The sequence below is a fragment of the Salvelinus alpinus genome, chromosome 26 (genome assembly GCF_045679555.1).
Source record: "Salvelinus alpinus chromosome 26, SLU_Salpinus.1, whole genome shotgun sequence".
Lineage (NCBI taxonomy): Eukaryota > Metazoa > Chordata > Actinopteri > Salmoniformes > Salmonidae > Salvelinus > Salvelinus alpinus.
The window spans coordinates 4,863,228-4,880,153 of record NC_092111.1 but is presented as its reverse complement, the minus strand read 5'-3'; the positions used below and the strand labels follow the sequence as shown (position 1 = coordinate 4,880,153).

Genomic DNA, 16,926 nt, shown 5'->3' with positions numbered 1-16,926 from the left:
GATATAAACATGTTCCAATTCCTAAAGCATTAGATATTCAAATACAGGACTGCCAAAGCCTGTCCTCACAGAATTAAATAATCCTCTCTTGTCACATTATTGTAAAGTAGCAGGATTTACCCTAGATCTGGCTCTCTGTCCAGAAAAACACAGATTATGATTTATCGTAGATTTAGGGACTGTCCTGTGAACTATATGTGTAATGAAAAACCCTGCCCACGAAAGTACAGTATTAATCAAAATCTTAACTATTTTTGCATTTACAAGCAATAAAACAAGCATGTCCACCTTTTTGAATAGAAGTAATAAAAGAAACTCAACATCAATCCATGATTTTACTATAGATACAGTACTACAGAATGTAATGCATGAGTGAAATGAGCCTTTGACTGACGATAAGGGACAGTATTGAGCTCCGTGTGGTATTACTGACTCGTCTCATCAGAGGCCTCTGTGTTCTCTACCATCAGCTGATTGGCTGGGGAATGGAAACCATATCCCAGACTCCTCCAGTGACTGATGATTTAAATATCAATGAATCAATGGTCCCATCAGGTCTCGGGCTCCTCTCTGAGAGGTATCAGGAGAAATAAAGGCGCTGGACATAATTTCCATCGATCTCATATGTGCCAATATGCCCTCGCAGGGAGCACTGATGTCTTTATGCCCTCACAACATCTCAGTGGTGCTGTGTGAGCAGAGTCACCATAGCAGCCGGGGGGTAAGGAGACATGAATCATCCTCAGCGATATGTTTTCCATCATGCTTAACCCCCTGGGCCCATTTAAAGCTGCCCTTTAACCTCTCTGTCAAATAGTCGTCCTCGTCCATCAGTTTCATATGGAATATTACCTCAGATCCATACAGTTCATGACCTCTAAGCATTTGTTAGGCTCTTGTGGACGGCTAAGTGGCTTTCTCATGGCTGTATATCGTGCAGTGCACACATGTTGAAAGCAGGCATACTGTAATGGTTTGACCATTAGTACATTCATACTTTCAGACTAAGAACTGATATTTATGATATGTATACATTTTCTTTCACTGTACTGCATATCTTTCATATTTGAGGTACTGACTAAACCCAAACGTCTCTGATTACACACAGTTATTTTTTTTTATGAGGGATTAAAAGCATACCTACTGTAAACCTTTTTGTTTTTCTAGGTTCATGTTTCATCAGGACGGACCAATTAGACGGAGAGACAGACTGGAAGTTGAAAGTTGCTGTTGTTTGCACACACAGACTGCCTGCTCTGGGGGTATGTACATGACCTGTTCTCAGTATGTTACTAATATAACTGACAAATGTCATGTTATATTCAGTGATTTATATTATTTCAACAATTTTGTATTATTAAAAACATTATTGTCAGTATTAGGTTGTTTTTAATGTGGCATGGAAACCTTATCCTCATGACAGCCAGAATACCCTAGAACACAGTACCTTCTTTCTCTACGATGAGATGATACTACGGTAAACACTTCAGATTTATGTTTGTTTTTCTGTCACTACTTAATGTGACCACAGAATTCAAGTTTCAGCAAGTCAACTGGATGATTTCATTACCATATAAGGTTTCCAGTCGATGGGGGACGGCAATCATTGTAGTATTACTTTTTACCCCAATTAAACCCATCCTCCCTACTTATTGTAACAGGATGATTTTTAGAAGGCTGTGGGGTCATTTTAACGTTCAGTGAATTGTGACAAGCGTTTCAAAAGATCCATACAGTTGTTAACCAAATCATATTCTGTCAATTTGATGAGGTCTATTGAGCTGCTTGGTTCTATTTTATTAGTTATATGTCCCATGTGTTATGATTGAATGATCTTTATACAGGGATAACCTTTCACCCAATAACACTTGAGAGTGAATTGAATTTATGTTGGACAGAGGGGAAAAACAACATAATTCAGTATCGCTATTTGACCAGATTACTAATCGCGGTTACAAATTCTAACTTCAGATACACTTTTCTCATAAAACTCTTGTCCACGTAAGCACATTATTTATTTGAACGTTTGATTCGGAACCCCATTCATTTCCTTTTTCGTTTCCTATCTTGATGAGACATTTAGTCTATGTGGGAAGACACTTGCTGCAACTGTGTCTCAGAAAGTGACATAATTCTGCCTCTATTGTGTCTGGCTCTAGAGAGTCTGTATTTCATCAGTAGGAGGCATCTACTGGCAACAGCTCTGCGCTGGGGCTGAGTAAGATAATCTGTCCCTCCCTGCCATGTTCTCACCCTGAGAGCACTATGTGAGCATAACTGAGGGTACCTGGTGCATAGAGGCAGCCTGTCTGAATAATTTAATGTTTACAATCAATTCTGTTCCACAAGGGGAGTGGTCTGCAGTAAGATCGGCGACAGGTCATACAACTGAAATGGCGCTTTTTAACCTTTTATTTACTAGGCAAGTCAGTTAAGGAAAAATTCTTATTTACAATAAATGGCTTCCCCGGCCAACCCTAACGACACTGGGCCAATTGTGCGCCGCCCTATGGGACTCCGAGTCACGGCCGGTTGTGATACAGGCTGGAATTGAACCAGGGTCTGTAGTGACGCATCTAGCACTGAGATGCAGTGCCTTAGACCGCTGCGCCACTCGGGAGCCCCCAGCTTGATACAGTTAAGGGGGTTGGGATAATAGAAGAGCGTAAGGGAGTGCCTGTACTGTATGTGTGTTTGCAGTTACATATTTTTTTTATAGTTTTGGGTTTGTTTTTACTATGACACACTTCTTTTCGCTGACATGATAATCCCATCCTTTTATAGCAGGTGTTATCTTTGGCAAACCTCACAGGTTTCTTCAACACCTGACCTGACCCTTTGATACTCTCTCTCTGGGAGAGTTAGGAAGGCTTTGTAATGAAGTGAAAGATTTACTTGATTACTTTATTCAGGTAATTTCTACCCCTCTCTCAGGACCTCTTTTCCATCAATGCGTATGTCTATGCCCAGAAGCCTCAGCTGGACATCCACAGTTTTGAGGGAAACTTCACAAGGGTAAGTGGCTCACTGACGTCACACTGTCAAACAAATGTGAAAGGTACATGACATGAACACAAAAATAGGATCAACATCACAAAGGGATATACCACGTTGACAAATGGCAACAATAAAGAATAGTGTGAGCAGCAGCAGTATCTCCAGGAGGCATGGTGCTGTGTGCTGACATCACAGGAAGGTCCTCCCTGCTCTCCTCCATCCGTCCCCTCACTTATTTTTTTTTATTAATAGCAGATTAGTGCAGCCCCCAGAGAGAGTAGAGCCCCAACACAGAGGGGCTTTGTGTATCGCCTTCACTCTTGGCCACACACCAGGCTTAGTGAGCGAGCACTTCCTCTGCTCATTCATCCTCCGCTCTGCTCCGCGGCCTTCCTTTGCATAACGTGTACTTTTAGTCCCGGCCATTCCCACTGGCCCCCTTCAACTAAACGTACCTATTTATGAGGCTTTCCTTTCCTTCCTCAAGACGGATATGAAGCTTTGTTCCCTACTTCTACATTCAGTGGTCGGACTGAGAACGATGTGGGAAATGATGTCAATGTCAGAGCGGGCGAGCGTTCAGCCAACCTGCCATTTTATTTTTCATGCACCTTTTCCCCTGTTTTAATGAATTGACCGGATGTGGGCGCTTGGGTATCATAGTTATCATATCAGGCATGCAATTTGAGCTGAAATCGGAGCCTCGGCCTCGGGCACTCATTCTGACTCTAGCTGTTTTCAGTGTACGTCTTTATTTAAGAGGGTGGGGGTACTACTCTGAAACGAGGCCCTCTGGGGGCTTATGTATCACTGAAATCTCATCTGCAACCCCCCCAGGACTCTTTTTAAAGGAGCCTTTCCCCACTATCGCCACATCTAGTGAAAGTATCGATAAGGGAGTATGTAGCTACAGTATGTAGCTCAGACTCATGGTAGCAGGTGCTTAAGGAAATGAATGGTACTGAATGGCAGTCTGGTATTCTGACTGCACAGTCTAAGGATGGGTGGTTAGGTATTACCCTATAAAGTAACCTTTTACTACTTGAATGTTGAGCAAAGATTAACATATTTTAGAATTTTCCCCTCTAGGAAGACGGTGACCCACAAATCCATGAGAGTTTGAGCATTGACCACACCCTTTGGGCCAGCACTATTGTGGCATCTGGTAAGTAAAACATTTTTTCAACTGTGTGGTTTATGATATGTTTACTGTCAAAGGCCAAGATAGGTAAACTCTTAATTTTCATTTTGCATCCAAAGTTTGCAATTAAGCTTTATCTAGACATTTCTGATGTGTAGTTGTTTATGACTTGGAATCACATTTTCCATCCAACCCAATGACTTTTTGTAGTGAGATACAATGTTGTGGAAATGGGAGATGTAAATACATTTCAATTAAATGTGTGAGCTTAGTGTGTAACTTTCTCCTACCTCAGCCTGCTGAGCTTAATTCCCCACACCACAGTTGTCTCAGTAGAAAGTGTTTGACGCTTTCTCTGTCATCTTCTCCACACCATTGATCTGCGGTGTCCCTCTCTCCTTTGGCCTGACCTTGAACACAAAAACACACATCCTTTATTGCCCCCAACCCACCTTTACTTACACACACCTAACTTAGACCTCTGACATCATTCTTGTAAGGCTTTGTCATTGTCCACCACATAACTCTCCTTGGCTTTCATCAGAAGGACACTCGATAGACTCAGGTCTTTGTCTGGGACTGGTAAAGCACTCCTCAGATGATCACGGTTTTGCTCTATTAGGTGTGATAAGTCAAGTTGTGAGAAGTTATTCACATATTTAAATGAAAACTCGTCTGTGCCAAAACCATTTGTCACATTTTTGCCCTTTTATCTTCAGTCAAGGTGATTCATTACATTTGATTTGTTTGTTCACTGAATGTTCTCTCCTCCTCACCTAATCTTTCACAGTTTTTCCCTTTTTCTCACCCAGTCGTGTCCTCCCTCTCTCTCTCTCCCTCTTAGCCTTTTTAGTTGGGGGATTGCATGGGCTGTATTTAAGTTTATTAGTGGTCTTGCTCTCCCATTTAAGCTCATTTAATATTAATGGCACATTCGTCTTCTGTAATAAGGGTGCCTTAATGAATCTGCAAATAAAGATGGTGGAGTATCGATTGGCTTTTAAGAGCTGCTTCCATGGGAAGAGTCCGGCCAGGGACCAGGTGCCTAGCACATTAAACCTCTGTCTGTGTCTGTGGGGCTACAAGCCTAGAGCATAGCCGCTCTCTGCACTTTGCATTATTTTTTCACACCTTTATTTAACTAGGTAAGTCAGTTAAGAACAAATTATTATTTTCAATGACGGCCTAGGAACAGTGGGTTAACTGCCTTGTTCAGGGGTAGCTCGGGGATTCGATTGTCAGCTCGGGGATTCGATCTTGCAACCTTTCGGTTACTAGTCCAACGCTCCAACCACTAGGCTACCTGCCGCCCGCTGACTTGACAAAGATGAGTCTGAAATGTGTGTGTGTGTGTTCCAGTTAATGAGCAGCATTGCTCCCCTGTCTCTCTGTTTGACAGGCACAGTGATAGGGGTGGTGATCTACACAGGAAAAGAGACCAGGAGTGTACTGAACACGTCCTCGCCCAAGAATAAGGTAAATGTTTTTTTGTGTACAGGCAGAAAGAAGTTGGAGATATGTGCTTTTGTGTAAGAGACTTGTATGAACAGATAACCCATAACGTTACACCAAATATAACCTCTCTATTTTATATATAGGGATTCTTTGGGGTTTTGGCAATGAGGCCCTTTAACTGCTTCCCCAGAGTGAGATGAATTCATCGATACCTTTTTTATGTCTCTGCATGTTGTTTGAAGGAAGTTGCTAACTATCGTTAGCGCAATTGCTAACTATCGTTAGCGCAATTGCTAACTAGCGTTAGCGCAATGACTGGAAGTCTATGGGTGTCTGCTAGCATGCCAGTACATACCCATTGCTAACTAGCATTAGCGCAATGACTGGAAGTCTATGGGTGTCTGCTAGCATGCTAGTAGATACCCGTAGACTTCCAGTCATTGCGCTAACGCTCGTTAGCACTGGCTCTTGAAACTACCTCGAACTTCCTTCATACTAGACACGGAGACATAAAAATGGTATCCACGAGTTCATCTGCCTCTGAGGAAGTAGATAAAGGGCCTCATTGCCAAAATCCCGAAGTATCCCTTTAAGGCTCCCTTTATTAAAGATGTACAGTAAGCAGCTACAAAAAAAACGGAAATGTTGTCATACCATTTATAAAATTTCAGTGGTGACAGATTTGTAAGATTATAAGCCTCAAAAGTTTCAAGGCCCGTACAGCATTGAGAACCACAAAACTCTCTCTCCGTTCCGCTGCCTTTCTCTAATCAGTAATCAATCACTGATGACCTGTCAATTCTAAAGGTCACCCCCATGCTAATTAACCTGGAGGGAAATGAACCAACCCAGGATTTAAATTACATTTTCAGCACAAAGTTAATCCTGCAGAATCCCCATTGAGCGTTTATTCTCCCCAGAACGAGGAGATTAATGGAAACGCGTTTCTAAATATAAGATTTCAAACCCAAGATCTTCAGATTAGATGGACGCGGGTCAGCTGATAGAGGGCTATCGATTAGATCCCGCTGTCTGGCACTGTTTTGGCAACAGTAGAAGGAAGAATATCTCTGGCATGCACTGATATGTATATAGAGTTCTTACCTAAAGATCTTTGCCACAACCACACTCTTCTGTGTTAACCTTTTTGTTGGGAGACACACTCCTCACTATGGACATTTTTTGACACAAGTTCCTTTTAATAAGATCCCTGATGTTGCCGGTCGAACAGCAAGGGCCAGTGTTTTGTGTAAGCTCCGCGGCTGAGAGGAATTCAATATTTCAAGGAGATGTCAGAAGTGCCAATATGGAGACTGAGATTGGGGAGAGAGTCAATACAGTGTGGCTAAAGTCACAAGAAGGTTTTTGCCTCATAATCTATTGTGACACAAGCCAGCACAATGCACTTGATCTGAGTGACAGGACATCAGGTGTAGCTTCACTCCTTTTTATTTGGATGTTGTTTGAACAGAACATCAACATTCTGTGATGTGAGACATTCCCCAACGTCTGTTCCTCATCGAACCCTGTTTATGCAAGATCTTCTGAACTTATTATTTCCACTGGTGCCTCACAGAGCACATTGGCAGTTACTGGAATGTTTAACATGATATACAAAAAGATCTGAAATACTTTCTCTGTTTTGTCTTTTTCCCTTTTCTTTTAAGCACAATCATGTGGAATGTTACTGAATATACTACCTGCTTGTTATTTTTGCCATGGTCTTAGTGTTAGGATTCTTTGGCTTTTGCTCAATGAATATGCATGTCTCAGGGCTGTAATTCATCATCAAATTTCACACAAACACAGCCGTGCAGCCAGATTAAACAATTCCTTTCACTTTTAATGGGTTTGGGATGAATGGAGTAAAATATGCACTTTTATTCATTGATAGCATCTTTAGGTTGAGGTAATTGAGTCCTTTCCCCCCCCCCTGACTGAATGAATAGTGACTTCATCTGATCCTCAGCGAGCCTCAGAAAATGAAGGTTGGTCCATTGTTCAGGCAAAAGGGTATCCTTTGCTTTTCAGCCATTAAACTGTGTCCTCTGTCTTAAATTTTTCTTAATTTTAATCTACCAAACCCCCTATTTTTCTCAATAGCTCAAGCATGAACCATGTAGTGAGGCACTGGGGTGGGGAGGATATTTCTACCCCCCTCTACAGCGGGGGTTTAACTACAGCAGATAAGTCAGTCACTGCTCTCTCAGTGTTCTCAGTTCTCTGGGGAATGGGGCTGGTAGGGGCTTAGCAGCACTGGAATTCACCTGCTTTATATACACCCCCCCCCATCCTCCTCCCCCCCCCCCTTTTCAATCCAAGTTCCTTTATTTAGGGGGAGATGTTATGGTTTGCTGTTTTTGTTTGCATGGTGCGGAGATGAAAGACCTCTGTGTTCGGTGCTTTGCTACGAGCCCTGCCAGAGAGGGGAAGGGCACCTCTTTTTTTGACATCATTTTCCCACATGCTCCATTGGCTGAGCGATGCACTTGAGAAATAAAAGAAAACTTGGGACCTTTTGAAGGGAAAAGCCATTTCAATATGGGAACTTTCTTTTTTTTTGGCTCCTTTTTGTGGTATTCAAGGAGGTTTGTGACAATGCAGTTTATGGTTTACCAGGAAGTGCCACCAAGAAACTCATCTCTGCCCAACAACACGGTTTGCATGATAAAAGACTGCGGTGGAGACTTTCGCCTGATTATTCCCGTGTTTTTCACCCTTGACGTAATAAGGTTGAGGAACTCATTATGCTAGGAGGGGATAAAAAAAAATATGTCCTCTCTTGAAAGTGAGACTTAAGAAATGGCTTAAGCATTATTTGCCTATCAGTACCTAGCTTTATAAGTTCATACACTAGGGAGCCTGCTGTCTCTATATGAAGGAATACTTCTATATGAATGCCTCTGTCAATCCTACAGCTATTGTCAGCAGTAATCATGCGCCTATGAACCTGAGCACTGAGGCGGTTTTCCCTCGTAGGAAGTCCACTGTGTACACCTCACCCTGCACTATCAGCTAAACACAACCATCACGGTCATGGCTCTCTCTGATGAGCCTAGCAGTTTAGCAATAAAAACAATCAATAATCCCAGAAAAGTGCAAAAAAATTGCCCACATCAACATATGTATCCTAAGAAACAAGGTAAATGAAATCGATAACTTGCTAGTAACCAGGTTTGGGTAGGTTACTTTCTAAATGTAATTTGTTAGTTACTAGTTACCTGTCCAAAATTGTAATCGGTAACTTTTGGATTACCCAAACTCAGTAACGTAATCTGATAACGTTCCATTACTTTTAGATTACTTTCCCCTTAAGAGGCGTTAGAAGAGACACATGTATGTTACCAATTGAACGACATCTATTACAGGATAAATCAATGTTAAAGTTTACATAGCTGGCCATATATGGTTGTTAAATTTTACTTTATGGGTTGGTTATGTAGGCTTCGTCTAACGCATCACTTTCTACTACATTCAGTTGAAGTTGGAAGTTTACATACACTTAGGTTGGAGTCATTAAAACTAGTTTTTCAACCACTCCACAAATTTCTTGTTAATACACAGATTGGGCAAGATAGATTTGGCAAGTCGGTCAGGACATCTACTTTGTGCATGACACAAGTAATTTTCCCAGCAATTGTTTACAGACAGATTATTTCACTTAAAATTCACTGTATCACAATTCCAGTGGGTCAGAATTTTACATACACTAAGTTGACTTTGCCTTTTAAACAATTTTAAAATGTTCAGAAAATTATATCATGGTTTTAGAAGTTTCTGATAGGCTACTTGACATCATTTGAATCATTTTGAGGTGTACCTGTGGATGTATTTCAAGGCCTACCTTCAAACTCGGTGCCTCTTTGCTTGACATCATGGGAAAATCAACAGAAATCAGCCAAGACCTCAGAAAAAAAATGGTAGACCTCCACAAGTCTGGTTCATCCTTGGGAGCAATTTCCAAGGTACCTGAAGGTACCACGTTCATCTGTACAAACAATAGTACGCAAGTATAAACACCATGGGACCACGCAGCCGTCATACCGCTCAGGAAGGAGAAGGATTCTGTATACTAGAGATGAACGTACTTTGGTGTGAAAAGTGCAAATCAATCCCAGAACAACAGCAATGGACCCTGTGAAGATGCTGGAGGTAACGGGTACAAAAGTATCTATATCCACAGTAAAACAAGTCCTATATCGACATAACCTGAAAGGCCGCTCAGCAAGGAAGAAGCCACTGCTCCAAAAACCGCCATTAAAAAAACCTGACTCAGTTACACCAGCTCTGTCAGGAGGAATGGGCCAAAATTCACCCAACTTATTGTGGAAAGCTTGTGGAATGCTTACTGAAACATTTGACCCAAGTTAAACAATTTAAAGGCAATGCTCCCAAATACTAATTGAGTGTATGTAATCTTCTGACCCACTGGGAATGTGATGAAAGAAATATAAGCTGAAATAAATCATTCTCTCTCCTATTATTCTGTCATTTCACATTCCTAAAATAAAGTGGTGATCCTAACTGACCTAAGACAGGGAATTTTTACGAGGATTAAATGTCAGGAATTGTGAAACTGAGTTTAAATATATTTGGCTAAGGTGTATGTAAACTTCCGACCCACCACTGCGACCTGTATGCTCTCGTCGCCTGGACCTCACTACATATTCGTCGCCAGATCCACTGGCAGGTCATTTATAAGTCTTTGCTGGGTAAAACTCCGCCTTATCTCAGCTCATTGGTCACCATAACAACACCCACCCTTAGCACGTGCTCCAGCAGGTATATCTCACTGGTCATCCCCAAAGCCAACACCTCCTTTGGCCGCCTTTCCCTCTTGTTCTCTGCTGCCAATGACTGGAACGAATTGCAAAAATCGCTGAAGTTGGAGACTTATATCTCCCTCACTAACTTTAAGCATCAGCTCTCTGAGCAGCTTACCGATCGCTGCAGCTGTACACAGCCCATCTGTAAATAGCCCATCCAACTACCTCATCCCCATATTGTTTTTATTTACTTTTTTGTACTTTGTACTTTTTTACACCAGTATTTCTACTTGCACATCATGATCTGCACATCTATCACTCTGGTGTTAATTTGCTCAATTTTAATTTCTTTGCTACTATGGCCTATTTATTGCCTTACCTCCTTATGCCATTTGCACACACTAGCCTACAAAAAGCCTATTGCTGCGCTTTTCCTGCGATCCATCAAACACATTTTGTGTGTCATCATGGGGATCTCTGACTTGTGGTCAGACTCGCTCAGGTGGAACAAACTTCAACTTGCGCCTTTTTTCAATGCTGATTTGAGAGTCATTGAGAAAAATCTTTGGCACTTCTGTTTTTTTCGCAAGCATCCTTTCTGAATTTAAAAGTAATCCAAGAAGTAATCATCTAGTTTTCAAAAGTATCTGATTACAATATTGTAGCTGGTAATGGATTACAGTTATCGTTTTTTCTATTTTTAATTTTTTCATATGTAATCCGTTACTCCACAATCCTGCTAGTCACAGATAGTCAGTATACAAATGTTATCTCTGAAACTCGCTTAGATCATACATTTTGATGCAGCGGTATCAATACATGGTTTCAACATCTTCAGAAGAGACAGGAATGCCAATGGTGGAGGTGTTGCTCTGACTCTGCTCTGACTCTGACTCATGTTCAGAGTCATATTCCTGTAAAGCTTAGAGAGGATCTCATGTCAAATGCTGTTGAAGTAATATGGCTACAGGCTCACCTGCCACACCTAAATCCCATTATTGTGGGAAGCTGCTGTAGACCACCAAGTTCTAACAGTCAGTATCTGGTTATTAATATGTGGGAAGCTAAGAGGGCACCGACAGATGGCGCTTCGCCCCGAGCCCCTATTGAACGGAGTCGGTGCAGCCAGCTGGTTTCTTCATGCATCGCGCAGACAGAAACAAACATCTTTCCGGTAAGAAGAGGGGCGGGGGGGTATGCCTTATGATTAACGAGAAGTGGTGTGATCATCATAACAACACACAGGAACTCAAGTCATTCTGTTCACCTGATCTAGAACTCCTCACAATCAAATGTCGACCGCATTATCTACCAAGGGAATTCTCTTCAATCATAATCACAGCCATATATATTCCCCCCCAAGCAGACACATCGATGGCCCTGAACGAACTTTATCTGACTCTTTGTAAACTGGAAACCACACACCCTGAGGCTGCATTCATCGTAGCTGGGGATTTTAACAAGGCTAATCTAAAAACAAAACTCCCTAAATTCTATCAGCATATCGATTGTGCTACCAGGGCTGGAAAAACCCTAGATCATTGTTATACTAATTTCCGCGACGCATATAAGGCCCTCCCCCGCCCCCCTTTCGGAAAAGCTGACCACGACTCCATTTTGTTGATTCCAGCCTACAAACAGAAACTCAAACAACAAGCTCCCGCGCTCAGGTCTGTTCAACGCTGGTCCGACCAATCTGAATCCACGCTTCAAGACTGCTTCGATCACGCGGATTGGAATATGTTCCGCATCGCGTCCAACAACAATATTGACGAATATGCTGATTCGGTGAGCGAGTTCATTAGGAAGTGCATTGACGATGTCGTACCCACAGCAACGATTAAAACATTCCCAAACCAGAAACCGTGGATTGACGGCAGCATTCGCGTGAAACTGAAAGCGCGAACCACTGCTTTTAACCAGGGCAAGGTGACCGGAAGCATGACCGAATACAAACAGTGTAGCTATTCTCTCCGCAAGGCAATCAAACAGGCTAAGTCCCAGTACAGAGACAAAATCGAGTCGCAATTCAACAGCTCAGACACAAGAGGTATGTGGCAGGGTCTACAGTCAATCACGGATTACAAAAAGAAAACCAGCCCCGTCGCGGACCAGGATGTCTTGCTCCCAGACAGGCTAAACAACTTTTTTGCCCGCTTTGAGGACAATACAGTGCCACTGACACGGCCCCCTACCAAAACCTGCGGGCTCTCCTTCACTGCAGCCGAGGTGAGTAAAACATTTAAACGTGTTAACCCTCGCAAGGCTGCAGGCCCAGACGGCATTCCCAGCCGCGTCCTCAGAGCATGCGCAGACCAGCTGGCTGGTGTGTTTACGGACATATTCAATCAATCCTTATCCCAGTCTGCTGTTCCCACATGCTTCAAGAGGGCCACCATTGTTCCTGTTCCCGAGAAAGCTAAGGTAACTGAGCTAAACGACTACCGCCCCGTAGCACTCACTTCCGTCATCATGAAGTGCTTTGAGAGACTAGTCAAGGACCATATCACCTCCACCCTACCGGACACCCTAGACCCACTCCAATTTGCTTACCGACCCAATAGGTCCACAGACGACGCAATCGCAACCACACTGCACACTGCCCTAACCCATCTGGACAAGAGGAATACCCATGTGAGAATGCTGTTCATCGATTACAGCTCAGCATTTAACACCATAGTACCCTCCAAACTCGTCATCAAGCTCGAGACCCTGGGTCTCGACCCCGCCCTGTGCAACTGGGTCCTGGACTTCCTGACGGGCCGCCCCCAGGTGGTGAGGGTAGGTAACAACATCTCCACCCCGCTGATCCTCAACACTGGGGCCCCACAAGGGTGCGTTCTGAGCCCTCTCCTGTACTCCCTGTTCACCCACGACTGCGTGGCCATGCACGCCTCCAACTCAATCATCAAGTTTGCGGATGACACTACAGTGGTAGGCTTGATTACCAACAACGACGAGACGGCCTACAGGGAGGAGGTGAGGGCCCTCGGAGTGTGGTGTCAGGAAAATATCCTCACACTCAACGTCAACAAAACAAAGGAGATGATTGTGGACTTCAGGAAACAGCAGAGGGAGCACCCCCCTATCCACATCGACGGGTCAGTAGTGGAGAAGGTGGAAAGTTTTAAGTTCCTCGGTGTACACATCACGGACAAACTGAATTGGTCCACCCACACAGACAGCGTTGTGAAGAAGGCGCAGCAGCGCCTCTTCAACCTCAGGAGGCTGAAGAAATTCGGCTTGTCACCAAAAGCACTCACAAACTTCTACAGATGCACAATCGAGAGCATCCTGTCGGGCTGTATCACCGCCTGGTACGGCAACTGCTCCGCCCACAACCGTAAGGCTCTCCAGAGGGTAGTGAGGTCTGCAGAACGCATCACCGGGGGCAAACTACCTGCCCTCCAGGACACCTACACCACCCGATGTCACAGGAAGGCCATAAAGATCATCAAGGACAACAACCACCCAAGCCACTGCCTGTTCACCCCGCTTTCATCCAGAAGGCGAGGTCAGTACAGGTGCATCAAAGCAGGGACCGAGAGACTGAAAAACAGCTTCTATCTCAAGGCCATCAGACTGTTAAACAGCCACCACTAACATTTAGCGGCCGCTGCCAACATACTGACTCAACTCCAGCCACTTTAAAAATGGGAATTGATGGAAATTATGTAAAAATGTACCACTAGCCACTTTAAACAATGCCACTTAATATAATGTTTACATACCCTACATTACCCATCTCATATGTATATACTGTACTCTATATCATCTACTGCATCTTGCCATCTTTATGTAATACATGTACCACTAGCCACTTTAAACTATGCCACTTTATGTTTACATACCCTACAGTACTCATCTCATATGTATATACCGTACTCTATACCATCTACTGCATCTGCCATGCCGTTCTGTACCACCACTCATTCATATATCTTTATGTACATATTCTTTATCCCTTTACACTTGTGTGTGTGTGTAAGGTAGTAGTTGTGGAATTGTTAGGTTAGATTACTTGTTGGTTATTACTGCATTGTCGGAACTAGAAGCACAAGCATTTCGCTACACTCGCATTAACATCTGCTAACCATGTGTATGTGACTAATAAAATTTGATTTGATTTGATTTGAACATTGCAAGTTTTTACTTTGTGTTTTAAAAAAAATTTTTTAAAGTGTTTTTCTCAAATGTTCTTACTCAATTTGTTTCATGCATTACTGCATACACCTGGGCAGAACTATTGGAATATGAATTGTTGGGTACTCACTGTTCTCCTGACCTTACCGGAGACGCTGGAACAATGGGCAAGCCTTTTTGGTGAGACCTCGGCGTACCTGAGAGTCCTACCGTAGAGTAGGAAGCGGAGACGCCTGATGGAGAGGCAGACGTGGCGGGGTCTTACTGAGACTAAGATGCCGGGCGACTCGTCCTCCATTACCGAGCATACTACTCGCCAATGTTCAATCATTAATGAATAAACTTGGCAAACTCAGAGCGAGGATCTCCTTCGAGGGACATCAGATTCTGCAACATACTCTGTTTTTCTTAGACTTGGCTCTCCCCCGACATCCAAATCGATTATATACAACCGGAGGGTTTTACAGTTTTTCGAGGCGATAGGGAGCGGGTGGGCTCTGTTTTATGACCAACAACATATGGAATGCTTGGTTATCAAATGTCACCCTTTTTACCTTGTGAGAGAGTTCTCAGGGATTATTGCCATAGCTGTGTGCATCCTGCCCCAAGCGGACACCAAAAAATGCTCTCAAAGATCTTCAGCCAACACCTACTTTGGCTGCCTTTCCTTCCATTTATCTACTGCCAATGACTGGAACGAATTGCAAAAATCATTGAAGTTGGAGACTTACAGTGGGGCAAAAAAGTATTTAGTCAGCCACCAATTGTGCAAGTTCTCCCACTTAAAAAGATGAGAGAGGCCTGTAATGTTCATCATAGGTACACTTCAACTATGACAGACAAAATGAGGGAAAAAATCCAGAAAATCACATTGTACGATTTTTAATGAATTTATTTGCAAATTATGGTGGAAAATAAGTATTTGGTCACCTACAAACAAGCAAGATTTCTGGCTCTCACAGACCTGTAACTTCTTCTTTAAGAGGCTCCTCTGTCCTCCACTCGTTACCTGTCTTAATGGCACCTGTTTGAACTTGTTATCAGTATAAAAGACACCTGTTCACAACCTCAAACAGTCACACTCCAAACTCCACTATGGCCAAGACCAAAGAGCTGTCAAAGGACACCAGAAACAAAATTGTAGACCTGCACCAGGCTACGAAGACTGAATCTGCAATAGGTAAGCAGCTTGGTTTGAAGAAATCAACTGTGGGAGAAATTATTAGGAAATGGAAGACATACAAGACCACTCGTTACTCGGTAATGAGTGGAGGACAGAGGAGCCTCTTAAAGAAGAAGTTACAGGTCTGTGAGAGCCAGAAATCTTGCTTGTTTGTAGGTGACCAAATACTTATTTTCCACCATAATTTGCAAATAAATTCATTAAAAATCCTACAATGTGATTTTCTGGAGAGAAAAAAATCTCATTTTGTCTGTCATAGTTGAAGTGTACCTATGATGAAAATTACAGGCCTCTCATCTTAAGTGGGAGAACTTGCACAATTGGTGGCTGACTAAATACTTTTTTGCCCCACTGTAGGAGAAATAGGATGAGATTGGTTAATCTGAAAGAGGGGAGTGAGGCTAGCGGTGGATACATTTTGTGTATGCAGAAAATCATCGCAGAAAGATTAGGATTTGACTAAAGGCACAAATTCGAAATTTAATGAACCCATCGCAGCTTAACCATGCCTGGCGAGAAGAGCGCCCCCGAGAACGGTTCTCATCCGCTTCCTACGATGTACAGCCCGGGTCAAGGTACTTTTAGTGGGAATTCGGTCAGCTGTCTTTTTTCCCGGACCGGTCCAAGGAACTGGCAATGAAGAGGAAGAAGTTTGCAACGGCAAAGAAATGTTACTGCTACTTGCTATCTACATCCCTGCTGTTTGAAAAACCTCAATCTTCCCTGTGACCTGCCCTATGTGGAACTGCGAGTAGTAACAGTGTCATGACGTGACTATCATTAATCTGATGACTGTTATTTATCGAATCAAACTAATTATGTTTAATTGTTACTCGATTTTAAATTAATCATTTAACAATTAACTCATTAGGAATTTGGGGCACCACGGGAAGAGTTGTTTAACGAGTTACTATCTCCCGACTTAAACTCTAAAGATATACAGATATCTCTTACATCAATAAGTCAATTATTCATTATTACCTCATCAGTCTCATTCTGAACATTGCATAATCGTTTTGAATATTCAGTACCACACACACAAATTGATTTAATCATTTATTTATTAACTAACGAAGTAATAACACAGAATACCCATACACACTTAAATGACAAGTCCCTAGTGTATTGACACGATATGATGGTTTGTTACACAATGGAAAGGGGGTGGGGAAAGATGGAGAGACAGAGGGTCAACCTATCGTACATACATTTGGAAATTACGCTCACAGTAACCAGAGTAC

General features: G+C 42.7%; 1 protein-coding gene across 1 annotated transcript in view; it reads left to right on the top strand.

The window, feature by feature from the left end:
* atp9b (ATPase phospholipid transporting 9B) overlaps positions 1-16,926 on the top strand; it is a 56,566-nt gene that overhangs the window by 12,143 nt on the left and 27,497 nt on the right. Inside the window, exons 8-11 of the mRNA XM_071367302.1 lie at positions 1,168-1,262; positions 2,935-3,015; positions 4,087-4,162; positions 5,538-5,614. Of these exons, the coding sequence (XP_071223403.1) occupies positions 1,168-1,262; positions 2,935-3,015; positions 4,087-4,162; positions 5,538-5,614 (329 nt within the window). The remainder of the gene's footprint in view (positions 1-1,167; positions 1,263-2,934; positions 3,016-4,086; positions 4,163-5,537; positions 5,615-16,926) is intronic.